Genomic DNA, 27652 nt, shown 5'->3' with positions numbered 1-27652 from the left:
TACATGTTGGAAAAATACATTTTGTCAGTTAAACACATAAATAATGAAACCTATAATCAATAAGTCACTCTTTCTGAATTGTATGTAGGTTAATAAAAATAAACCTGTGTCACAAATAGTCAGAAACTCTACTGCTCTCTCTTTATCTCTCTAACACACACACACACACACACACACACACACACACACACACACACACACACACACACTACTCTCTCTTATACACGTAGGCACTCTCATTTCAGAGGCATGACCCATATTCACATGTGCGTGCGCACACACACATACACTCACACAAACTCGCAAACTCATGCACACACGCTGTCGAAATACACCAGGAGCTATGCTGGCACCCCTAACTGGGACGCACTATAGTGGACCCCGGAGGGCCCTTGGTTCAGGATGCTCACAACACGCTGGACCATGCCCAAATAAACTAGCTACAACACAGACGCCAAACTTCCATTACATTTCCCATTCGGAATTGAGCTGTATATCAAAGCAGGACATTTTGAAATTAGACTGTTAAAGTCGATAAACTCAGCGAGCAGCCGTTGTCTGTGACATTTTGACTTGTTTACGATGAAGAGTTTTTGCTTGAAAACCATAAAGCATGTACTATATGGGTTAGGAATGGACATTTTGAACACATTTCATTTCACTCCCTGCTCGTTCTGAGATTCATTAATGCTCCAGCCAGAGCTGACAGGAATGAAGTGCGTTTCAAAAGAACAAGCCCTGGAGAGCTTGAACAGTCTCCCATAAAAGGCGAGCGTGATCATAAAGCGTATGGCCCCCACGGTGGAGCTAAATCTCAACTTATATTTCTAGCAGCACCTTTACTCTCTGTACTGGCTGTATAAGGGAGAGTGGGTTTACTGTGCATTTGACTTGCAGAGCCAGTTAAACACTAAAATTGTGGCCCCTTACACAAACTCTGAGTTTCTCCTCCCTCTGCTAGTTCTTATTCTAAACAGATGGGAGTGGGTGAAACCAAGAGTATGACTAACCTTTTTTTTTTTTTTTTGCATGAGATAAGGGCAGATATTCTTGCAAATATTGTATTTTAAAATAATATAGATAAGAAATAAACTTGTGGGCAAATTGTGAGCAAATTCAAGTGCCTCAAATTAGCTCTTGAAGGATGGCCATTACAGTTTCTATATCATTCTCATAGATTTGGTCGTGGTTATGGTTATGGTGACACTGTACTCACTGAGTTCATTCCTGAGACCTGGGAATGACATTAGTAAACTGTCTGTGCTGATGCATTGGAGTTCACTTAGACTGTACTTACTGTAGCTGTGCACTCAGTGTTTTGAGGATGTTATTACCAGCACTGCAGTTTTACCTCCAGATACACTGGTTTAGATCAACTCTTAACTAAACCCCCAGCAATTAACTTGTTGAGTACCATGTTATCATGATACTTGATACATGGTAGAAACTGTAGCTTAAGTCAATAAAATACGCCCACAGTTGAAATAAGCCAGACTTCTCCTTTAATGTTTGTCGGGCTGTCAATCAGTTTCCTTCCCTGGTAGAGTAGAGTATTATCTCAGTGACTATCTGGTGCATCTTTTGAGTAATTAAATATACAGCTCATCACATCAACGCAGCTGTATGCACGACAGAGTCCCTGCTCACTGAGGGCATTAAGCTGTGCAGTATCTATGAATAAATGAGGAAACGAAAAAGAAAACAGCACACTGTCTCACCGTCTCCAAAGAGCTGCAGGATGGCCAGGTCCACATGTCTCTTCCAGAGTGACTCCTTCTGGATGGCGATGCCATAACCCGTGGTGGCGAAGATGTAGCCGCTGCCAATGGTCACCAGCTTGCAGCCCTCGTCCCTGCCAGCCATGTAGTTCAGTACGGCTGCATCATAAATGAAAGCGTCTAGTTTGCTAATGAAAAAGAGAGAGAGGGAGAAAGAGGGAGAGAGTGAGAGAAAGAGAGAGAGAGAGAGAGAGATAGGTTACAATTAATTAGCACTTAGGAGTCAGACATCACTGCTGCAACATTCCAATTAACCTGCTAAATAGCACTAAGCTGCTGATAAGTGTAATAGACTTCCACTTGGTTTGCCAAAGGCTGGAGCTGGCACACAGACTGGCGAAAAGGCACACTCGATGAAAACTGAAGAGGGGGAGTCCAAGTATTACTGGAGTTTTTCGGCTACAATATGTTTACATGAAAACAAGTAGAAAAAGGACATAAACAAGACACTTCTGCATGGACTAATTTTCTCCCCACGATTTGTACTTTGTGTTTCAGCATATGATGACTATATAATGACCCTATGACCTTCCCATATTTTCAGGGTGCTGTTCACCGCCACTCTCTCCTGCTTCTGATTCCCTTAAAAACTATGACAGCTGCTGCAATTAAATTGAATTCAACCCCTTGAACTCAACGTAATAAAAAAGGATTTACGAAATGTTAAAAATGAGAAGGATTAAATATCATCCCAGTTTAACAAAATGAAACTTCTGGTCCATCATATGCCTGGATCTTCGGCCCAAGTACAGCCCACATATTCCCACACCTGGGCAGATTCTGGCTGTGACCGTTCGGTATTAGTCAGAATATTTTCTGTGTTTGTGCCAGAATTGGTCCCGATGTGCAAGTAGCATCTGAATCGTGCTGTGCATGGGCCAGATTCGGGCCGTAGAACTGGGCATATACTGGGCCAGAAGAAAAGAAGCATGTGGCCCAAGTATGAGCCGGATTTATTTTGCTATCTGGGATAAAGTCAGGGACTTGAGTTTAAAATGTTTACTACTTTAAATAAATTTTGTTATGAAAATCTTTTTGCTAGCATCGTAACAGTTGATCAAAGTCGGTGGTTTTACCATACATCTGAAATCAAACTACGACGATTCAACAACAGGTCTATTTTACTGTGCAGGTCCTCACCCGGCCTTGAGACTCTGCAGAGCCTCGTTGACGTTTCTCTGGTGGAACTTGGTCATGTAGGAGTGCATTTCTGGGTAGTTGTTCCTAATGTTCCTCTCCGTGCTCCCATTTGGGACAGTGCCGAACCGAAAAGGAGGCGAGAAGTCATTCGGACTCTGGAACTAAATACACAACACGGAGCAATTGAGAGACAGCAAGAGGGAGAGAGGGAGAGATAGAGAGAGAGGCAGATGTAAAAACATCTTCTTTACATACCTGAGGTACAGATGAGAAAAAGAAGACAGGGGAGATTAGGAGAGAGCAGCACATGATCAAAGAAAAATCTTTCATCATACCTTTTTGTCTGAGAGACCAGACACCTGGTCCACGTATTCCTCCTGGATCATGAAAGCGGCCAGGTTGGCAGTGTAAGAGGCCAGGAAGATGACAGCAAAGAAGGCCCACACTGACACCATGATCTTACTGGTGGTGCCTTTGGGATTCTGCACTGGCACAGAGTTGTTGAAGACCAGACCCCACAGCAGCCAGATGGCTTTACCGATGGTGAAGGATGGACCGTGAGGCTCTGAAAGAAACGGTCGCGGTTAAAGAACATGTGACAGATCAGCTCTGTCGGACTGTTGGACTGCTTCTAATGAGCTGAGCAGTGATTTCATTTAGTAGAAGGAAACTGAATGTCGTCTTTAATTCAGTCATTGGTGGCAGTTTGCTTTAGGAAGGAAACATGCTCACACCCTGGTCTGGCATCTACAGTATACAGCTGTTGTTTCTTACTTCATACTAGCAGCACAGTAATGTCGGACGCTGGTCCACATTCATATCTTACTCAGGAAGAATTGTAAATAAATAAATAAGTTTGTCCAGCACTTTGGTTTATGACCAAATACCTTCAAAACCAGTGACATTCCCATCTGACTCAGCTGCACACTTTGTGTTCAGTGTTAGCTAGCAAAGGTTAGCGTGCTAACTAAAACAAGATGGTGAACATCGGCATGCTAGCTTGGCCTTCGTGAGCATATTACCATGCTAGCGTTAGCATTCACAGCTGCTAGCACGGTTGTAGACTCTTGTGGTGTTATTTCATGTCACTTTTATCGACTTTATACACTCAGCTGCCAGTTTACTGTCTGGTGCAACAGTCCTGCAACAAAACCCACCTTCATAAGAGTACTTTAATGCTCAGCTCTGTTTTGCAGAGTATTGATTCAACTGTACTGTCGTTCTGGAGGCTGCAGTTTGTGGTGCTGTTGAAATACATTGCATTATACAGAAACAGACCTGAACACAATACAATTCAAAGGCACCACAAACTGCTGCCTCCAAAACGACCACACAGTTAAATCAATGCCTGTCTAACACTGTTTCAACAAAAACTGAACATTATAACCTTCATGAGAGGAGGATTTATTTTTTTTAAACTGTCCATATAGAGCACCAGTGTGAATTTAATTAATACATTTTTGTGTAGATTCAATTCATCCATGAGCGTCTGACAGAAGACTGGTTCATTCCAGCCATTATACTGTGATTAGGAGTTGGTTCAAAATGTTTGTGTGTGGGTACGTGTGAGAGAGAAAGAGAGAGAGAGAGTGTGTGTGTGTGTGTGTGTGTGTGTGTGTGTGTGTGGGTGTTTATTGTTGTAAGAAGCTTTTGTTCATGGACAAACCGGCTTTATCGTGCCAAATATCTCCTCTGTGAAGTTTGCAAGAAAGTTGGTTAAATGAATTGGGCAAAGACTTTACAAATCCACAGTCAAGCCATTGATACATTATTGCGTCGAATCCTTTGAGTCCAAACTTCGATCTGCACTCTTCATGATACCAAACTCCCACAGCGCTACAAGCAGATAAAACAAGGAGGCACACAGAAGAGAACAGCGCTTTAGGGAGGGCTACATCTCCTCCAGAACATGATGAAGGATGAGAGGAATGAAAAAAAGATAGCCATTGTCTATATATAGCCACATCAGAGACAGAGTTGTGGGAAGACATTGATTTTTTTTTTTTTTTTTTTTCTTTTTGATTCTTATCTTTTTGGTGAGGGAGATCTAACACAAAAGTAGCCCCTTGCTGTCGGCGCTGACGTGTGATTTTGGGAAATATGGAAATGAATGCAAATGACTGGTCCGGTGTGAAGGAAGCAGCACTAGAGGTGTGTTGAAACCAAAGCAAGAGAGACACACCTGTAAATGATAAAAAAAAAAAAGAAAAAAAAGAAAGAGAGCAGCATGGAGGAAGAGGATGAAGAAGAGGAGAGGAGAAGGAAGTCATTGGGTCAGCGAGGACGGCTGGTGTATATGTGGAGGCTGCCCGCAGTGTCTGTTTGTCTGTTTCTCCGTCAGTCTTTGTGCGAAAAGACAATTCGTACGAGACGACCCACAGACAGAAAGCATTAACCTGCAAAGCTTCTGTACCTCTGGTTGTTTTATTTTTTATGTCTGGAGTGAATTACTAGTTGGAGCATCACACATCGAACACTCGCTCACTGAAGGACTAAACTGCCTGCCGCCATGTTCGCTGTAAACTTTGGATCCTCATCAAACTTCATCAGCAAAGACGAAAGTATTTTTTATGTTTTCATCCCCAGGCAGATAACACTTGGCTTGATTAAGAACCACAATTCCACCATCATTTTATTTTTTCTTCTTTGCCAAAACTTTTGTACTGCTTTCATGCGCTGGTGGCAGTTTCACATCCAAGTCATGATTCAAGTTGGCTGCTCAACATCCTGCCGTTTAGAAGCTATTCAGAAAATCAGAAACTGAGAAAATGTCAGAAAATTAAACCCAACAGGGAAATAAACACTGCAGAGTGTTGGTTGTGGAGTGTGTACAAGCCACCAGCTTTCAGGGTTATTATTTCATTTATCAGATTGGGCAAATTGGTGAAAAGTAGCCTGTGAAAATGGTGATGCCGACGTATTTCACGTATTTGCTTTGGTTTGCGTTTGTGTTAGAAGTGTGATTCTCAGACCCACTAACAATCCTGTCTCCTACACAGTACACTTATATACCACTAATTTGCTTGGGCAAATATGTTTTGGATTAAACGTGGTGGGTTGTTGTGGCACACGAAGCACCAGACTTCAATATGTCACCAACGCCTGATGAACATTGACTGTGCTGCCAGTTGACGATGATGATGTTCAGTATGACTGATTTCTGTTGGCAGTGGCGGTTTTGTTGTTATGTAGATAAACAGAATTACATTTGTTAGAAAAAATGATTTCTGCACACTGTAAATGATCAGTTTAAAAATTTACAAAGAAACAGAAAAGAGGAAGTACACAAGTCCAACTTTTACTTTTTCCCAAAGTAAAACATCATTTCACATTTTGTAATTTCACTGCTCAACTCAACCTAAGCGCGCCTTCCCATCTGGTGTTTTCTGCATTTATTTGCATCTATATCCTCAAACAGTAGTGCAGGTACCATCTACGTGTGTGTGTGTGTGTGTGTGTGTGTGTGTGTGTGTGTGTGTGTGTGTGTGTGTGTGTGTGTGTGTGTGTGTGTTGAGCTGAGGCCTCTCACCTTTGCCGTCAGCCAGACAGCGGTTGTAGCCCACAGGGCTGAAGTACTCGAATATAAACACAGCCATTGCTGACACCAGCAACAGCATCACAAACATCATCACCCACACATCCGCACTGAAGGGCTCTGGAGGGAGGGAGACAAGGGAGGGGAGGGATTGAGGGAGGGAGCATGGACGGACGGAGATAAGGAAAAGAGAAGGGGGGGTGAGGGTTGTGAGGAGGAAGAAGATGGGGAAGTGGCGAGGGACATCGGGATGGCGGGAGGAATAGGGGAAAAGAAAAGAGTGAGGGCGGCAGAGAGAAAGAGAGGAAGTGAAAATGAAGCAAGAGAGGGAGAGGGCAAGAGAGATATGCAAATGTAGCGCGCCAGATTGAGAAGAGGAAGGAAGAGTCAGAGAAATGGAGTGGGAGTGGGAAATATAAGAGGGCAAAGAGACAGGGAGAGGAAAAGAGAATAAATACACAGTTAGCCATATTTTCACGTACTCCACTGTAACTCCTCAAAACATGAATGCATTAAAACGAGGCTCTAATCTCTTGGTGTGTCCACTAAAAATCACATTTCACTCAACTGGACTGACTGGACAAAGATCCATGTAACACACACAACTCAGCCTGTCAGTGAAAAGACCAACTTAAATAACAGTTCAAGTCTTTTTCCAAAGGCTTAAAACCGATCCGGTGTCTCTGAGTCAAAACAGATCAACGTACCAAACATGTACACATAAAGTATTTATATATATATATATATATATATATATATGTATATATAGAATCAAAATGTGCTTGTCTTTATTGTAGCAGCTCTTACGGCAGATGTGGATCATGTTTGTCCAGAATAGTGTTTATCCTGCAAATTTCACCTTTGAACCTTCAATGCTTTAGGACTGTAGATCACAGAACACAGAACCTAAAGCCACCGTTTCCAACCAGGAAGAGGAGGCCATTACCGAAACAGCTGTTCTAATAACTGCTACGACAGTCTGTAGAATAGATAACAATCCTACACGACTGATTGTTGGCTTTGCTTTTATGTTTTATGAAACCCTCGCGGTCACGTTGTTCATAGAAATGTCAGGACGTGACCTTGAGTGACCTCTTCCTTTCACCCATCCCTCAGCTCCTGACAGCCGGCTCCTGCGTTCCTCACCTAAGAAGGCCGAGGGCGAAACGGTGCCGTTGCTACGGGAGACCATGACGCTGATGCCCGTCTCGATGAAGGGGACGGAAAAGTCGATGACCTCCGACCTCTCCTCGTTGATGGTCAAAGAGCCGACGGCCATGTGGGCGTTCTTTAACACCACCTAGGCAAGAGGAGAGGGAAACAGAAAGAAGGACACCGTCTCCATTATCCATCCGTTTACAACCATCATCCATCATCTCATCCAACAACCAACAACCGACTGGAGCGACGTGAGCTAATGAGTGCACTTTAAAGGACGAATCTGTTCTAAAACTTCAGTTGTTCCCTGAGGGGTGAACGCCTTGTGTGCTGCGGCAACAAAAAAAAAACATTCAAAAAACTCATTTAACACAGTCAAGAATAGCTTATTGTAAAAAAAAAAAAAAAAAAAACTGTAAAAATAGCATTTCACAGCGATCAGTTCACTCGAAGGTGATTGTGGCGTCTTTCTAAATGTGAGTGATTCTTGTTTGACAGCGACAGAGGTGGACGTCTTTACAGCGTGCACTTCAACGAGGCTCGAAATGGCTTTCGTGATTGCGCCTTTTGCATTTCTGGGTCCATTCTGTTGTCGGTTCTGTTCTTAATTCACTGGATGAATGTGAATAAGCCTCTTAGCAGTAATGTAATCCATTAAGAGCAAATATCAGGTTTTAGTGTTGAGCCCTTAGATGCATCATTTTACACTGATGTGCAGCGATTACACAGATAAACTCTATTTGCCAACTGACCACGATGCAACTCAGCAACAGGTTTGTTCTGAGTTAAAAAGGGGAAAAGTTGTAGTGCTACCAGTTGCTGTCTGCATTAACGTGTATGAAGCAGCAGATTCAGACACTCTCTCTTTTAGCTACCAAAGGGTATTCTGGGAAATGTAGGAGACAAAATCTGACATAACAGCAGACGAGACAGTGGATGCATTAAAAAAAGAATCAGCGAGGGGAAAGAAATATACGAAACTGGAGACGTTAGAGATGAGAGAGAGGGAGCACGGCAGGTGAGACAGAAGGCCATCACGCTTTACACACGCACACACACGCACACACACACACACACACACACACACACACACACACACACACACACACACACACACACACACACACACACACACAAGCGCTCAGAGTGGACACTCGTGATGCTCACCAGGGGGAGGGAAAGAGGGAGAGAGAGACAGAAAGAGGGAGGAAGAAAGTGGGTTACCACAGTGGGTCATGGCTGCTTGAAATAGCCACCCCAATGCCTCTCCTTCCTCTACCTGCCCCCCCCCCCCCCTTCAGTACCTCGGCACAGGTAGTATATTTAGCCCCAAATTTTACAGCCCTACAGCACAGGGGTAAAGTGGGACGAGACTGTCTCACTGAGTTAATAAGGCGTGTGTGACTCAAAGTGCTTCAGCGTTAGTGTGTGTGTGAGTGTGTGTGTGTGTGTGTGTGTGTGTGTGTGTGTGTGTGTGTGTGTGTGTGTGTGTGTGTGTGTGTGTGTGTGTGTGCGCGCATATGAGTGAGTCATAAAGGGAAAAAGACAGAGAAGGGAGCGAACCTTTGTTCTCCACCTGTGAAGTGGACCTTTACAAGCAGGGAGAATATTACACATCGACTCTGCACATTATCTGCGCTTCTCAAAGTGTTTGTGTCCGCTTGTGTGTGTGTGTGTGTATGTGTGTGTGTGTGTGTGTGTGTGTGTGTGTGTGTGTGTGTGCGTGTGTGTGCAACTGTAACTTCTCAATCTTGCTTCTTCTATCAGCATGTAAGTACCAATGTGCATCTTCACTTGTTTATGTGTATGTGTGTGTGTGTGTGTGTGTGTGTGTGTGGAATGTGCGAACGTCTCCCCGGGGGAAGAGAACGAGTCCATCCAGCAGTATACTCACTTCCTCTCTCTCTCTCTCTCTCCATCTCCCTCCTACGACTTGTTCTCCGCGTGTTATGAAAGTGACCCATGTGGGTGTTATTGAGAATGAGTGAGCGCCGATCTGCGTTTGTGTGCGAGTATGTGTCTCAGCTGGTGTGTGCGTGTGTGTGTGCGTGTGTGTGTGTGTGTGTGTGTGTGTGTGTGTGTGTATCATCTTTATGTGATTCTTCTAGTGAGGCCAAACTCATGTAATCAAGTGTATTGCCTCTAATATTTTAGATTAGGAGCATTAGGGGCAGCACAAGTCAGTGCAGCCCATGAAATCTGACACTGACTGCCAGAATCAAATTAGGACGAAGTGAAGACCTTTCTCAACGCGCTCATTGATTTTTTTTCCTTTTTGATCTTTTGTCTTTCGAAGCTGTGGAAAATTGTGTAAAGGCTCTCAGTGAGCTCAGTGAGTGTCCAGAAGTGTGCCGAAGCACGTCCTTCTGTGTGTGTGTGTGTGTGTGTGTGTGTGTGTGTGTGTGTGTGTGTGTGTGTGTGTGTGTGTGTGTGTGTGTGTGTGTGTCAGCATCTGTCCAGATCTCTGTCCATTAAGAGTGTGACATATACTGTAGTTCTGGCTGTGTTCCAGCTGGAGAGAGATACGGGTCGGGTTTTGTTAGATACAGCAGATATGGGCGAACCAATGTGATGTGTGTATGTGTGTGTGTGTGTGTGTGTGTGTGTGTGTGTGTGTGTGTGTGTGTGTGTGTGTGTGTGTGTGAGAGAGAGAGAGAGAGAGAGGAAAGAGGGAGATAAAGTGCGACCTCACTGTGCACATATGGAAGCGGTCTAGATGTGTGTTCCTGTGTCCATGTGTCTGCATTCATGCACGTACTCTCTTATTTCTGTGATCGTTCATGTGTAAGCGTCCCTCGTCGGCATGTGTGTCTGTGTGTGAAAGAGAGAGGTAGACGAATGCCCTCCCTCCCCCTCCCTCCCTCTCCCTCCCTCCTCCTAATGACCATCCATCTGTGGAGGTGAGAAGGAGATGGCACATTACAGCGCTTTTAGTCAGGGTGATAGAGTTTATTACAGGTGACCACACTTACAGCTCAGCGCCCACTAAAGACACAGGCCGACTGGCAACGTCGCTGAAATGGCTTTATATAATAGATTCAATGGGTCAGTTTAATGTAAATTGAGTAGCAAAAGTTTTAATGCGGGGAAAACATGGACACATTATTTCGCCTGTGACTCGCGAAGGTTATTCAAACTTCAACGTCCACGCAAAGAGCGGGACAGGGCGCGTTTTTCACCCTGTGACCTTTGAGGAGCTATCGATCTGTTTGCCTTCTCCTTCATTAACAAATAGCCAAAGTCAGACAGCACAAGCGCAGCTCGCCCGTCAAGGTGGAAGTATGAGAACTGACAAGGACCTTACCTCGGGACCAATCTCGATTAGAGAATGTTTAAAGCCCAAAGTGAATTGTTGCAGCTGACTGAACTGCACACACCCCTGGGTGAGGTGCTTAGCCCATCTGACATAAGTGTTAGGCCTGTTGGGCAAGGGGGGGTTGACCCGGAAAGGAAAGCTCATAATTCAAGGTATGAAAACACACTTCAAAGAGGAAATGAACCCTTCAGGCGGCTCCTACGGAAGCTAAATATAGCCCAGGTCATTGAGGCTCAGAGGGGTGAACGCAGACTGTAACTGTGTCTTCCCTTTCATCTCTTCTTCACCTTCACCTACACCTCAAACATTACCAAAACCCAGAGTTACAGCGGCTGCATGCTGACCACCATTTACACTATCATTTTGTGGGCTCTTCAGCGTCAAGACTCACATGATGTAGATTTATTTTGTAAGTAATAAGAATTTGAAACAACTTTTTGATACTGTGGAAAAAGAATAAAAGCTTTTGTCTCTGAATCTGACACTAAATTCATCATCTTTGGCAACAAATTTAAAAGAAAAACTTACAATAAGTGATGTTGAAACTGAGAGGGTGTCTGAAATCAATATTTGGAAGTGATAATGAATAATAAAGTATGCTGGCAACCACAAAGAGTTTATATCAAAGCAAAAATACTGCATTAAATGAAGTACTTCTGTATGGAAGTTTGAGGAAACGCATATAAATCAACTTGAAAAGAAAACTCTGCGAATTATAAACAAAACAACTTTTCCACACACGCCCCTCCTCTCTGACCACTTTTGGATTAGCCAGGTGGTAGGCGGAGTCAGGCACTGCCAAGATGGCGACAGCGGAGCAGCTCACTCTGAACTTCAGAAACCTGAATTTACAGTCAGTGAGTTCTGATGTCACTTTTGACATCAAGTGGGAAGGCACAATAAGCTGTAGCTTCACCCTACACCTGTTCAGTCTGTAGGATTGTTGTCTTCTGTACTATAGAGGTAATTAAAGCCTGGTTTCATCTCCTGCACTGACCTCAAACAAAAGGAAGAAATTCTCCTTTCCTCACCTGATATTTAGCCAAATACACCAAAGTCTTTAGGCAATGCACACAGCCCACATGTTGTTATATCACCTTTTAAACAGCAGTAACATCAGTAATGATAAGATGGTGTTGCAAAGAGTTAGGGTGCAATCTTCATTTACAAGCTTTTCCAACAAATTACAAATGAGACTGTTGAATAATTTATACCATGACACGCACAAAGAGGCTGTATTTGTTGACCTGCGACATCTGGCAGCTTCCCACTCACTGAACACTTACAGTAGTGGATAGCGAGGGTTTTAGATTTGGCCACTTTGGTGATATTTTATAGTCGGTGTGAGCGGTTATGGCTGGTTTTGTATCTCACATACTGTATGTTACACACAGTTATTGACGGCGTGATCTGCAAAAAAAATACATGTGAGAGACACGCGAAGACAAACACACGAGACAGACGCGTGTCATCTCTCCTCACCTCGCCCACCATGCCATTCCAGGTGCCATTGATCTTCTTGCCATGTTTGCCGTTCGTGACCAGGTACAGGTCATAGGTGAACTTGACAGTCTTGGCGATCTTCTTCAAGATGTCGATGCAGAAACCTTTACAGCAACGCTTGATGTAGATCCCTGACTCCTTCGTCTGATTGCTGCGTCGACAGACAGACACAAGGGCAGACGATTATTTCATCAAATATGTACTTCTGTGCGAAATGCTAATTGAAATCATGATTCGGTGTATCTGGCACTGTCACTCTCACACTGACTAAGTATGAACTGATTCTACCTCTGGCTGTGCAAAGCTGCCATGGGAAATTAACATAATTCACAAGCAACATTTAGGCAGTTGCCAGGTTTTTTCTTTTCATCTCTGCTTTGGTCAGTTCTACAGGAGGTAAATCTGTGAGCCACTGTGGCAGATGGACAGCAAGAAAAAAAAAGAAAAGCTGCCTCTATCAATAGGTGCTGCTGAATTCACACTCACTACTCAACAGAAATTACAGTTTTGGTCTTGTAAGGAATTCTTATTCTTGCTTCTCTGGCATTTCACTCCAGACTCTGATTCGATATATATATCCGAGCACCGGGTCTCACAGTGTCTTGATCTGTTTCCGGCAGGGTACAGTGTTCCTCATGCAGGTCCCGCTGAGCGGATCCACGTCCTCCACAATGACGAACGGAGCCTCCTCCAATGTCACGATGGACAGGTGGTCATCCTCCCTGTTTGCTGCCCCACCATACAGTTCATAGCGAGGCCACACATGGTACTTCATAGACAGGGAGCCATTCTCCCATTTACCCACCTGGACAGAGAAACAGCAAACAAGCAAATCATACACAGTTAAAGATTATATACCCCATATTTTCTTCAACTAGAACTGAGTTCTCGATTTATTTTTTTACCAATGGGTAACTGCAGTTTTAGTCTTAGACTTGAATTCTTTTGTGAGTCAGTCTGAGTACGCAGCTCATCGACTCAGTGATAATAAATGTAACACGTTAAAGCACACACGTGAAATGAATCACTGGGCAGGAATCCAACTCAAATGGAATTGGATTCAATTTAGATTTCACACTGAAATAACTGAAAACATTTACCAAAGTTTACTAGACCAAAAAAGAAAAGTAGAGTTTGTATGTTTGTTATGCAAAAATCTCATTCTAAAAATGAGGGGGGATTTTTTGCCTCATTTTGTAATTGTGATAAGTCCAACTGCCAATAAAACAAGGGAGAGGAGAGGAAGAGGAGAGGAGAGGAAGAGGAAGAGGAAGAGGAAGAGGAGAGGAGGTGGCCGGGACCCAGTGCAGAGAATGAGAGCAAGGTTAACATGAAGGGCGAGACTGAAACGGGGGAAAGAGCAGAATTCAGATCAGGAGGAGAGGGCGGGGAGAGAAACAGCCAAACAGAGAAGTGGATGGAGAGATATGAGAATGAACTGAATTAGCAGAGGGAAAGGGGAAGAGACAAAACTGTAAATGGAGGGAAAGAGTCAAGAGAAAGAAAGCCGGAGGTAGAGCTCATTCGGATGCAAAATGATGGCTCTTCTGTAGACGAGTGTCCAGCTGTACGTCTGGAGGGCCCTCCGGCGCTTGTGGCTCTACTCCACAGAATAAGCGCCATCAATGAGTCAATTTCCCCCAGATGCCGGTCACATGAAACCATACCTGGAGACTCTGTCTGTGCCCTTTCCTCCACGTGTGCCCAGTAGGCCACTGTCATCGAGGGAGAGGATGTGGGTGGAAATGGATATGGATCATCAGATAATTGGACACACAATAATGGGAGATAGGGGAGGACAGGGAGCTGTGGGGCGAGTGTGTAAAGTCAGGATCACACACTTGTTAAATATGTAAATGTCCACACACACAGTCACACACACACACAGACACACACACACACACACACACACACACACACACACACACACACACACACACACACACACACACACACACTCACACACACACACACACAGCACTCCAGGGAGCACAAACTTGGCAAGGCTGCCTGGAGTGGACAAGCTGAGCCTGTGTATCCCTCGGGCACAATGCAGCCTTCTTCTATCTGCACAAAGAGTAAGTAAGTGATAGAGACAGACCGGGACGGAGGGAGAAAGAGGGGAGGGGAAAGGGTTAAAATCACGCTGGAGGGGAGTAAACGGGACTGGACACTACAGAGTCTTCACACTACTTCAAAGGTGCAGTGGAAGGATGGTTGTAGGAGCTGGAACTCATTAGGATCCAAGAAAAGTGGTTCAGCTGGAAGTCAGGCTAAGAATTAAACATGAGTGAGGGAGTGAGAGAAGGAGGAGGAGGAGGAGGAGGAGGAGGAGGAGAGAAGGGGTGGTGCAGGCTGCGAGGGGAGGAAGAGAGAGAGAGAGAGAGAGACAGAGAGAGAGAGAGGGGAGACAGGAGGGGAGCGATTCACCTTGTTCTCTGATCAGAGGACAGAATATAGATTAGAGAGGCAGAAGAAAGAGAGAAATACTGAGAATAAAGAACAGGGAGAGTCAAAGGAGTCAGACTGCAGAACACACGTACAATGGAGAGGGAGCATCAGGAAAACACAGATGCATGCTGGTGACTTTGCAGGTGGCGAGGTGCATCAGGTTCATTTAAGGTTGTTGGTTCAGAGTGTGACTCAGGATTAAATTGCCCCGTGTGCACCACCACCTTCTCTGACATCTGGATCTTTATTTATCTCTTTATTTAGAGAGAGCTGACCGAGAACAAACTGCCCAGTACGGCTACGCTACAAAAAGTGCAGCTATTAAAAAGTTTTAAGTATGTAGTTTTTTTTTTTTGTTTTTCTTTCTTTGACCACCACCATTAAGCCTCCTCCCGAAATGTAACTATTTAATTATCCTTGAAGCCACTTGTAGCAGTGTCAGGTGTAACAGCGTGGTTTGTCAGAGCTAATTCAGCTACAAGATGTTAAAGGAGCAAAACGTTTCCCATTATGCAATATATTTAGGAAAAGTCGGGAGAAGTTGTGCCCCCTGAAAACACTCACAGTCCATTAACAGTCGCTCCTAATGACTACTTGTACGATAACAAATGAAGAGTGGAAGCAGTGGAGACACGGTAGAACACAAAATGAAATAGAATAACACCGGTGACAATGCAGGAACACATACAGTGAAACATCTTCCAGGAGTCTGTTGTCCCGGTTCTTCTGTGGCTAATTTAGTTTCTTTAAGGTCATCAGGACCGTCTGCTGGTGAGTCTGCACGTGCACAAACCGACCGACGTAGGATGAGTAAGATTTGTTATCGTGGTTTGTAACTTGTTTCGACCTATGGTTCATCACGGTTGAAGCTTCCACCTGAACCTGAGGTCCTGTGTCAGTGACACTTCAGATTCTGAGCACCTTGTCAACAGAGGTGGCAAATTTCGGGGGCAAAATAGCTCCTTTAATGGGCTGCGTTCCAGTCACTACTTCTACTCGTTCTGTTGTCTGACAACAGAAACAGAAAAGCATGTAAATGAGAACAGCTGTACTGGGAATTTGGCTGTATTGGAAAACAGTATATGTGGGCACAGAGCGCAGGAGAGAGGCGAACACACTGGCTCCGAGTGAGATCTGAAAAGATCTCCTGGTGGTCAAATGAGAAAAAAAAAACCCAAACAAAAACAAAACAAAACTTTTTTTGGGGGGAGTTTTTGGCAGACAAAAGCCCCTAAAGTGAGGGATGATTTTGTCAAAATACTACATAAATAATGGTTAATATGAAATAGTTCATCAAACTTTTAAAATGAACAGCTGTGGACTCCTGCAGCGTTCTTCGCACATCTCCACTCTGGAGTCTGTGCTGCAGTGTATTGCTCAAAGGCACCTTTGCCTAGTTGATAATATCTAATCAGAGTAGCGGCTGTAAAGCTTGAGGCTTAAAATGCTTAAAAAGTGAAAATCAGTTGATAAGAGATGCAGATAGAGAAGACGCAGGCGGGTACTCGTGGACCAATCAGGAACTGTACTTACGGAATACAGCTAACTCCGCGGCATTGTTCCCACCCTGTCATTCATTCTTTAACATCACCGTTTTTCAACAGTTTTTTCTTGCAATTTAAGCAGCGACATGAACACAGATGTACACACCCACACACACACATACACACACATACATGGACGTTCTCTCCCCATCCCTAATATCTCTCTCACCCTGTCCCACTGTCTCTCCTTGTTGAGCAGAATGATGACCAGCTTGGGGTGCATCTGGTATCCGTCCTCGCTGAACGACAGATTACGTCCCTCAAACGTCACATTCATCAGGTACCTGCAGAGCGACACATTGACGAGAGAGAGAGACAGAGGAAAAAGGCTCATTGAGGCACATGTCACTTCCTGAGAAATATCTTTGGCAGCGGCAGCTCACAAATGTTTTATTCGCTCTATATATCTATATCCTTTCTTGTTCAGCGGCTCAATTTCCCAAACATTAAAGTTTCATTGCGTGTTTATTTTCTAAGCATTTATCTTTTCAGACAGACACACTGACATTACACGAATTCATCAACTGCCAGGAAACAGCTACCAGCTGATGTCTAACCATCAGCTCTCCCATTAGTAGATGAATGTATTGTACATTAGTCATCAGTCGCAGACAGACATTTGAGCAGAACAGCCGATGATGTTTTTCAGACAAGACCGAGGTAATAGAAGTTCAGCAAATGATTTCTCCCATGTTACAGGTTCAGGTTCAGGTTCCCATGTTAGCTTAGCTTAGCTTAGCTTAGCACAAAGCCTGGAAACAGATAGCTTGACTGATAACAAAATCCACCTGCCAGCATTTTGAAAGTTCACCAATAAACACACTATAGCTGATTTGTTTAATATATACAAAAACCGAAGTATAAAGAAATCAACCAGCACTGATTCTGGGAAGATACCGATTCCAAACAAGCAATATTACATAATTGTAGATATATTTTTACACTTTGGTTTTTATACAGAGAAAAATAAACAAACAACCTTTGCACTGAGCCAGGCTAGCTGTTTCCCTCTGTTTCCATTCTTTGAGCTATGCTAAGCTAAGCTAAGCTAAGCTAACCGCCCTGTCTCCCTGACTGGATGAAAAGCTAAGTGTGTTTGGTTCACAAGTTATCAAGGTGGTAATAAAAAATGTAATAAACACAAAGCATATCCATCCTCCTCCTCATCATCATCATCATCATGGATCATTACACTTTCTAAGAGCTCAAATGTTCTTAAATCGACAGTTTTCATGATTCTATGAATAAACAGCATTTTGAAGTTGTTTTATTGGAATTGAAACAGTTTTTTCTGACAATTAAAAAAAGGATTTAGTTATGTTCAAAAAGTCTTACACCACACTGTAGTTATGACTCAGGTAGCATGAAGCAGCAGAACAAATGATCTGGCCGGACACACGAGTGACTAGTTAACAAATAGTTGAAATCGATGAAATCATGGTTACATCTTCTAAAAGACAAATTGAGCAGTTTTGCTGCGGCTCATTGACAAACTATAACGTGAGCTCTGGAGAGAGAGAGATGGAGAGAGGAGGCACAAAAATGAGCAATGCAGTTTGTATCTGGCATCAAATGTAACAAAAAGTACTATATAATACACCAATAGCAGCTTGTCAGATAAGTGTGTGTTGGTGTGTTGGCGTGTGTGTGTGTGTGTGTGTGTGTGTGTGTTTGTGTCTGCCTCTGTGTGTCTACTTCAGTCGGTGTGTTTGTGTGGTGGAGAAGGAGAAACGGAGAGAAAGCAGCATTGTTTCTGTCAGGTGAAATCATTTCACCTTCCTTCAACTAAACACAACACATGCACACACACACACAAACACACACAGACACTCACTCACACACACACACACACACACACACACACACACACACACACACACACACAGGCACAGTGTGTGATTATGGTAAATGTGTGTGGGAGTGTGTAAGTGTGTGTATATGAGAGCAGGAATGTTTATGTCAGGTGAACTCAAGATCACTTCACTGTCGTCCCACATGCGCGCGCGCACACACACACACACACACACACACACACACACACACACATACACACACACAGCATCTCTTAACTCTTTCATTCCCTTCCGCTTCACTCTCTCTCTCTCTCGTTCCATCCCTCTGTCTCTCTGTGACTGTTTCCATGGAAACACTCTACCTCAAAACCGTGCACACCATATATATGTAGATGAATAAATACATGACAAGAGAAAGTGTGTGTGTATGTGTGTGTGTGGGGCACTGGTTTGGTGTTGATGGGGGGGGTGGTAAACACTGGACTGGTCGTGTATCAGGACAAACGTCTGGAGCCGCGGCGATGAAGCTCGACCTCACTGCGGCTTCACTCTGAACGTTACACGCCTCCTCTCTGCTGCACTCGCGCCGTTTTACCTTTAAACCCGCCGCACCAGATCACAGCTGATCAGGGAGCTTACACCTGCTGGAAGCATCTCAGGAATATAATAGTCTAATTAACGTGAACTTTCTCTCTGTGTCTATACATCTACTGCTCTAGGCAAGTCCTATGTACAGAATGGAGTGATTTATGTAATACTCCAGCAATTACTCTAGTACAAGCTTCCTTATTCTATTTCCTGTATTAAATATTGATATTTTCAATGGGCCGTGATGAGCAGAATCATCCAGCATCATACCGTCTCATGCAGCCCCATGTGTCCGGCTAACAGCCCCATCCTGTAGAGGCTTGGCACTGATACAAAGTGCACAGAATCTGCTGCATAAATCATAAGCCATTTAGAAAATGACTTGACGCTGTGCCCCCTTTAATCTTTACTGAGCAAGCTATGGTTACATGCTACAATGTGGGGCCTTTGTGTGCGTCTAAATGTGTGTGTGTGTGTGTGTGTGTGTGTGTGTGTGTGTGTGTGCTTCTGCAACCTACACATGTTGACGGCAGTAACAGAGCGAAACACAAGCATATGTGTGTTGCCATGGCACCCACAACCACTGTGACTTCCAGGCCCAATCTGTTGCGTTACTATGGTAACGGTAATCTCGCAGAGGGTGGGAGTGAAAGAGATAGAGAGAGAGAGAGAGAGAGAGAGAGAGAGAGAGAGAGAGAGAGGTAGGAGTCACAGAAAAAGAGGGAGGGGATGGGACTTATTACTACTAAACTGCAAAGCTCTCTTCCCTCTCCTCTCATCACGCTGTGACTACCGTGGTTACAGGACGGCACCTCCCCATTCTGTCACCTCCGCTGAACTTCCTGTACCACTACCGACACAACCGGACACACACACACACACACACACGTGTCAACACACACTTAAACGGTGGCGGTTTACTCAGCAGTCGCACTCACAGAGGAATGTGCGGTGTACACATACACATCTGGAAGTCGGTCGTCACTGAGCAGCTCCACTGGGGCTGCTGGGTGTTAAGTGTCTTGCTTAAAGCTGGATGAACAAACAGTCACCTTCATCACCTCCTCTCGCCACGACAGAGACACAAATAAACATGTGAACATAAACCTGTCCCCCTCTTCCTTGTATCTTCTACAGCTACTGTGTGAGCCATGAGATGGTGAGATGAGATGATATATTGTGTGTGAATAGCCTGATAAGACGGAGGCACACGTCGCTCTACCTGTTAAACCCCTTGTTTTGATATCCTGTTGCTCCCGTCAGTTTCCAGCTCAAGCTCGAGGAGAGTGTCTCAGCTGTACTGTACAGCAGGTGAATTAAAATTCAAATAGCAGCAAGCCGTCTCCACCTGGCGAATGAGAGCGAGCGACACTGACCGGCCCCCGACCGAATCTACACTCACACAGTCCTCGCCACTCGCTGCCTCCGATTGGTGCCGTGTTAAGAACATTTCAGTAAATACGTCCTCTCTAGTTTTATTTGAGGAAGATTCATGTTATTGTAAATCAGAACAGCACAATGTCACACACACACACACACACACACACACGGACACAAACACTTGCCATGCTAACTCCACGGCCTGACACAGATACGTTTTAGCGCATGTTCTGTTGTGAATAATGGAGGAGTTGTGTGAAATATTGATAAGTCATTTTTAATAAATTAACCCTGACATGAATTAGTCATGAATTACACTCCTTAGCAATTACTGTGGTGCAATGTACTTATTGGATTTGTAGAGGGGGGGGGATCTATATGGAGAACGATAACATGCCCCAGATGGCATTGTGTGGTCGAGGCAGACAAACATATTGTAGCTTCGCTGCATGCACGCTCAGGGTATACCGCGTGAATGTGTGTGTGCGTGTGTGTGTATGGGGGGGGGTGTGAATTTGTTGTGCCTTTATGTGTTTGCACATGTATGCATCCAGTGTTATCCATGTGTGTATTCAGACCTGGGAACTGAATGTGTAAACAGTGTAATAAATTGTGCTGATGGGAAGAAAGCGGAACGATGACAAGCCAGGAAGTGAGGACCAGAAAGGAGGGGAGGTGGAAAATGGCACGAGGTGTGTGGTTTTGATTTGATTTACTTTTGACAAATAATAGACTTTACATTTCAGAGATAATGGATAACACACTTGGGACAATATTATTCTTCTAGAGAAAGAGGAAGATGCAAAAACCAAAGTTGCCAATCTGGATTTGAATCAGTGACCTCGCTGTCACGCAGCATACGTCTACGTCACTACACCGTCATGACGACGCAGCTCACCGGAAACATTAGTCAAGTGTTGGTTAGTATAACATTGTTCTACATTGATGTCAATGAGAGTGACAAAAACCTAAAAGATCATGCTAATGTTTCAGTCTCTCTAGACCTTCGGATGATCAATAAATCGTGATGTTAAGAAAGAGCAGAGCGTGGGATTCTCTTCTTTTGAGGACAGTGACACTTTCCCAACGCACCTGCATCTAAGACGTTCGGATGTGCGAATATCTTCATCGGAAAGTTTTGAGTTTTGAAGAAATATTAATACTGTCTGAGCGGTGGGAAACTTTTTAAATATATCTGCCTAGTTTGGTCTCTGCAGGTCTTTGAGCTGATAACAATAATAATAATAATGATTATAATGATAACAATAATAATAATAATGGTGATGATGAAGAGGACTCCAGCAGCTGTGGCACTTGGACTACGGAAAAGAAACAGAAAAGCAGAGAAATAAATAAAGCTGGCAGAGAAAAGAAGATTTGGAGACGGAGACAGATGAAAAGATTAAGGAGGAGAAAGAGAGACAGAACCAGGAGACGACAGAGCAGGAGCATCCTGACCTAGTTCCAAACCAAGCCCCATCCCAAACAGGTAGCTTTTTAATGTCTACCACCGGCCTGCCCCATAAACACACACTCAGATGGCCTTTATATACTCAGTCTGAAATAGCTGGGAGCACAGACACACACAAACACACCCAGGTGGACCACGCTGTCCATTGAGCTGGCACACACTCATCCCTCAGCTCAATAAGGTCAAAGTGCTGCTTCAGAGTGTTCTGCACACACACACACACACACACACACACACACACACACACACACACACGCAAACACACAAACACACACAGCGTACACTCTATTGAAAACCTCACTGAGGCAACAAAAGTTCAAAAATGTCCACAGAGCTTAAAAGGACTTGACACCTTTCCAACTCCAAGCTCATTTGGAACCTGTCCACGCCTGGCAAGGTCAGGGCCACTGTTGTCAAACTCATGATTCTCACACTGCTGTGTATTGCTCACCAGTGGGTCTCTCTTTCCGTCCCCCGTCCCCCCCTCGCTCTGTCTTTCGCTCTCTGCGCTCTGCTCTCGTCTTCCTCTTTCTGCTATCTTGGCTTGTCAGGCTCAGACTGTAGCATTAGCTGGAATGTCACAGTGCCGGCTACAGTGGACTTAATTTACTTAGCGGAGTGACATGTCCTTCTCTTGTGGTATTCTATGGAGGCGCTAAGGGCTGGACAAGGAAATGCTAAGCAGAGAGGGATCAGCATAATGTATGGCTTATAAAGTCAAGTAGATGACCGTGACCATGCGGCAGTTCTTCGCCATTCGACAGTGGACAGAAATGTAAACTAGATATGATTTCCATATTACCACGCATCCCCATACTGAACTGCTTTGTAATCCACATCTTTAAAAACGTGTGTGTGATTTAGGACGTGTGCATCTATTGTAACGTTTCCTTTCCTTCCGTCACCCATTTGATGTTGGAGATTTTCCAATATGAACCTGCAACATCAAATTTTCAAATATGGCGGCTGGTCTGGAAAAAAAAAAAAGTCACACTCATTAAAAATCTACAGTTTAAGTTCTTGAGTTGGTGAGTTTTTGAGAGGCGGGAAGTTCCCGTCTAAACCCGACCAGGGGAGCTCGCACCCAGCGTGAAAAGGCTGTTGAGCAGCTCAGTTGATTGTAAATAATGTATGATTTGATTAATAAAAAACATCCACATAATGAGTCAACACAATTAAGAGTGCATGAAAACTAGTTAGCAAGCGAGCTGACGAGTTGAAACAGTTAGCTAACTGTAACAGATCAATGGCTGAAATATTTAGCAGTTGAAAGAGATAACAAAAAGTGACGGATGAATTATTAAAATAGCTAAAAAAAAAATAAAAGAAGAAATAACTGAAATAGCCAAGTTGAGCTGCAACAAAGCAGCGGCTCAAAACACTACTTGTTATTAGGAGAAGTGTAAAAATATTTCTACACGATGACGAATGAACAGGTGCGGGGGGGGGGGGGGGTGGAGCACCAGTTACTTTATGGATCCTGTCTCTCTCCTGCATGTGAGGCGGGGTTTCTCTGGGCTTTTACTGTGTCTAAAACAAGATACTTCAGTCCCTACACTCACATGTAAACTCACTGGTGCAGCGTGTGAATTTCAGCAGGGTTGTGTTCTCCCCAAAAAAAATCAAACACCGCCATCACCGGAAATGACGATTGCAACATGTGACCACGTTTTTCTTTCCTGCTCGTGACCCCCCGTGTTACACATCCGGGAATTTACAACACGGCATTTTCACAAGTTGGAAAACACGTTGTTGGTCCCTTCCCTTCCACTACACAGCCAACATGGCGACCGTTGAGGGTGAGAAGTGTCCATCATCACCACCCGGGTACTCACAGCGCACTGCATGTTGCTGCACTTCTCAATGTGAACACACTCCTGCGCTCGAAACACGGCATTTGTTCTTCGGTAATAAATTCCTTGAAAGGTTTATCTTCAAATTTACAAAATGGTGTTTGAATTCTTTGGAGCGTGACAGTCGGTCTACGGGTTTCCCACCCAACGAGAGAGCTTTCTGATCGAGTGGCTTCCCTTTCTACCTGCTGCTACCCGCGTCCATTCATCCACAGATTCACTTAGTGGAGAACCAACCAAGGCAGCAGGGCATCCATCCATCCATCCATCCATCCAATTCATCTTTCCATCCATCCATCCATCCAGCCATCCAGCCATCCGTCCAGCCAACCAAGCAGCCGGCAAGCCAGGCAACCAGCCATTCATTCAGTTGTCTAGTATATAGACTGTAGGCCAAATGCTAATCTCTTGATTGAGCACCTGAAGACAAAGGTTATCACCGAACAAATTTAGTTAAGGCAGTGAGGGGCGAAGGATCTTAGCAGCGCTCGCAACTGATCTAATCAACAACACAGCTAAGTTGATTATAAAACTGCAGGTCTGGAGCGCAGACAATGGTTGGGGAGGAGCAGAACAGTGGAGAAGAGAGGGAAAACCAGCAGAGGAGGAGGAAGAGGAGAGGAAGAGGAGAGGAGGAGAAGGTGTGAGCAGATAAAACAGAGCAGAGCAGCGCTCGACAAAAGAAAATAAAGTGGAACAAAGCAGAGAAGAGGAGAGCAGATGTATGAAAGGGGCAGAACAAAGGAGAAGACCACGGGGCAGGAGAGGACGGAGTCAAGAGGAAAGATCTGAGCGGAGCAGAGAGCAGCACAGGACCACAGCGGAGCCGAGCGCAGCCAGGCAACACATGAACAGAGCGGGGAATTGCATTCTGGGGCAACGGCAGCTGCCACAAACTCCACTCTTATCTCAAAGCAGGAAGCAGCGGTGAAACAAAACGAAGTGAAGCTTCAGGAAGGAGTGAAGCGGCAGACAGGGGTTGAAATGACATCTAAAGAGTTTACTGGAACGGACAACAAAAGCTTTGCTGCTTGAGCGCAGGATGCAGTTAAGTGTGAAGCATGAGCAGAACATTTCTCCACATCCCTCATGCACAGCACAATCCAAAAAAAGAAAAAAGAAAAAGGTGTGTGTGCTTGTGTGTTTCTACAGTGTCGCTCCTGGATCCTCCAGATGCCGTTGCAAAGTGTGACTGTGAAAACTAGCATTTCAGAAAGCGGAAGAAGCAGAGGCTTTGTGTCAGTATTAGTAAAAATATGCGTCATACTCTGTGTGTGTGTGTGTGTGTGTGTGTGTGTGTGTGTGTGTGTGTGTAATTGAGCCTCACATTAGCCACCATGCAGCTGCTTTTGTAGCAAACCATGAGAAGGAAACAAGATTGATCGACAGCAGCAACTAAAGCCGTATCCTGAAAGATGACTGACAATCTCCTCAGCACACACATATACACACACACACACACACACACAAACTGTACTGCACCTAAACACACACACATCTGGCCCTCACTGATGTCACTCTTTAGCACAACAAAAACACACACAAACACAAACGCACACACACACACTAGACAAACAAGGGCTGAAACTGCCCCCGAGTATAACACTGTGCTGAGCTCTGGAGCGCAGCACGACGGGGGCCAGTGTTCGCCGACTCAAACGCCATTGGGACCAATTAGGTAGCGCGCAGAGCAAAGCGCCACCGAACGCCGCGCTTCACCAGTTCAAAAGGCCTGCTGCTGAGACGGACAGCTGGGGGGGTGGGGTTGGATTTTCCTGAGGAAGGGGCATGTGAAGGGGGGTGGTGTTTGTGTGTGTGTGTGTAGGGTATTATTACACAGGGTGGGGGTGATCACAGTATGCAGGGGGATGAAGGTGCATGTGTACGGGTGTGTGTTTGTTTACACGCGTGTTTCAGCATCTGCTGCGTCCGTGGTTGTGTGGATCTACGCCGGAATGAGCTCCACCTGAACCTGCGCACTTTTTGAAGGTGCTGTGTGCAGCATTTTAATATCCATAAATCATTGCCACATTAATTTGGAGACATTAGTGTAATTGCAAATAAATGACGGTAAACAAACGAGACCACTGCTGAGACACACGGCCTCTGCACTGTATTTTATATTGTGCACCACAGAGTTAGTTTCCATTGAGCTTGTGCAAAAAGTAAGTTGTTTTACTTGTTTTACTGCACATGATGTTCCTGCAGTGAATGCATCAGTATTATGGGATATTCATTCATTCATTCATTCACCAAACCGCTCATCCTTTTAGGGGCCCGGGGGAGCTGGAGCCAATACCAGGTGACACTGGGTGAGGCGAGATACACTCTAGAGAGGTCGACAGTCTCCCTAGAGACAAACAACCATTCACACTCACGTTCACACCTGTGGGCAATTTAGAGTCGCCAATTAGCCTTCATGTCTTTGCGTTGTTTCGAAACCAGAATGTGTTTGGTGTGAGGCGACAGCGCTGACCACTGCGTCACCGAGCCACAAAACTAAGGGGCGTTACGCTAAAGGCAAACGCACCGAGATGTCCCAACGCCAATGAACTTGACACTGATGAACTGATTTTTTGAATTCCATACATCGCACAATTAACTGTCAACAAACAGAGCAGAGTGTAAATGACATTATTGTGTTGCATTATGGGAAATGTAGACTCCAGCATTTTTTGGAGCTCAATCCCTACTAGAAATCAAAATGTCAGGATATACAGTATCTGCCCCTGCCCCCACAATGCAATGCCACTGTAATGTGCAAATAAGACGCTGTTAATCACTGGGCACAGTTCACGTCACCATTTCTGAAAACATTTACGTGTTTACGCTCCTCGTACATTAAACCACACAATCCGGCCACCACCACCACCACTCACCTGAGCACTTCGTTGGGGTTGCCTGAGATGGGGGTCTTCTTGTCAGGAGCTCCGTGGCACTCGGACTTGAGCAGGGTGTGAGGTCCGCGGTCCATCATCATGGTGGAGGTGGCCATAGTGATGATCGCCACGCCGTCGCGGACGCGGGCCTCTAAGCCGTAGTCCCACTCGTCGTAGGACACGGAGAGCAGGCCTGGGTGGAGAGGCAGAGAGGAGGAAAGAGAAAGATCAGAGGATACGTGGGAAGAGGAAAGAGGGGGGAAAAGAGACGGTGAGGTAGAAGGTGGCGGAGAGAGGTAAAGTAGGGAAGGATTTGGGAATGTGCGGTAACTAAAGCATGAGAGTGAGAGAGGTGAATGTGATTATGCGGGGAAGAGTGAAGCGACAGAGAGACAAAAGAGACAGATGGAGAAAAGTGAAGCAGGAAGAGATAGGGATAATTCTGTGAGGGTATACAGCGTGAACATGTTTTGAACACACTCCAAGAGAGAGAGAGACAGAGAGAGACAGAGCACTCACTACGTGATGACTCAGAGAGCAGATGAAAAGCACTCCCACCCTGCTTGACTAAGCGTCTATCACCTCGCTGTGTTTGTCCATCTGTCTGTCTAAAGCCCTGTCTGTCTCTGTTTGTTGGCCTTTGCACTGTCTGTATGTCTGTTTATCTGTCCTTCTGTCTGCCTGTGTCCTGTTCTCTTTTGACAATCTGTCTGTTTGTGAACATTCATTTGTGTGTGTGTGTGTGTGTGTGTGTCTCCATGCCCATCTCTTTGCCCTTCCAACTTCAACTGTTTGCCAGGATGCCCGTCTTCCCTCCGCACTTCCGCCCCTTTCTGCTGACGACCGTCGTGGAGCGAGTAGCGAGTAGATCGAGGATATTTCAAGTGTTTCCAAAGCTGGGGACGACACTTGACCTTCACGGTTTGGTCTGCTCAGATTCACACAAACATTAATGACACTGATTTATCAGTGTGGATCCTGGAGACATAACTTATTTTATCAATGTGTTTCTTTTTTAAATTCTTTAAAAAACACATGGAAACACTGAGTATAGTTGATTTACAATGAAAATTAGACCAATTATGCATCTGCTCAAACAGAGCTGACATTTTGATAATGAGTTTCACTGATATTAAACTGCCGTTATTGATAACATGATTAACTCGTGACAAACAGTCACCGTTAATTGATGACACAGTGCACGCTGTCCAGCACTGAGCCCAGTGTGTTCAATCTCTTTTTAATGAGTAGTCATTTAGTTCT

The 27652-nt window shown here is 44.7% G+C and overlaps 1 protein-coding gene across 4 annotated transcripts in view; it reads right to left on the bottom strand.

Annotated features, from left to right (window-relative positions):
• LOC130184849 (glutamate receptor ionotropic, NMDA 2B-like) overlaps positions 1-27652 on the bottom strand; it is a 115064-nt gene that overhangs the window by 15057 nt on the left and 72355 nt on the right. For all 4 annotated transcript variants that reach the window (XR_008830061.1, XM_056400931.1, XM_056400933.1 and 1 more), the window contains exons 7-15: positions 26390-26582; positions 16595-16709; positions 13027-13235; positions 12410-12581; positions 7600-7753; positions 6448-6573; positions 3254-3483; positions 2919-3079; positions 1719-1906 (exon numbers count right to left, since the gene is read on the bottom strand). Coding sequence is in view for 3 of the 4 variants with exons in the window: in XM_056400931.1 (XP_056256906.1) it covers positions 1719-1906; positions 2919-3079; positions 3254-3483; positions 6448-6573; positions 7600-7753; positions 12410-12581; positions 13027-13235; positions 16595-16709; positions 26390-26582 (1548 nt within the window). In the remaining variant the exon portion in view is untranslated. The remainder of the gene's footprint in view (positions 1-1718; positions 1907-2918; positions 3080-3253; positions 3484-6447; positions 6574-7599; positions 7754-12409; positions 12582-13026; positions 13236-16594; positions 16710-26389; positions 26583-27652) is intronic.

Source organism: Seriola aureovittata, chromosome 17 (assembly GCF_021018895.1).
Source record: "Seriola aureovittata isolate HTS-2021-v1 ecotype China chromosome 17, ASM2101889v1, whole genome shotgun sequence".
Taxonomy (NCBI): Eukaryota; Metazoa; Chordata; class Actinopteri; order Carangiformes; family Carangidae; genus Seriola; species Seriola aureovittata.
Note: the sequence above shows the minus strand (reverse complement) of the source record. Positions and strands in the feature narration are given on the sequence as shown.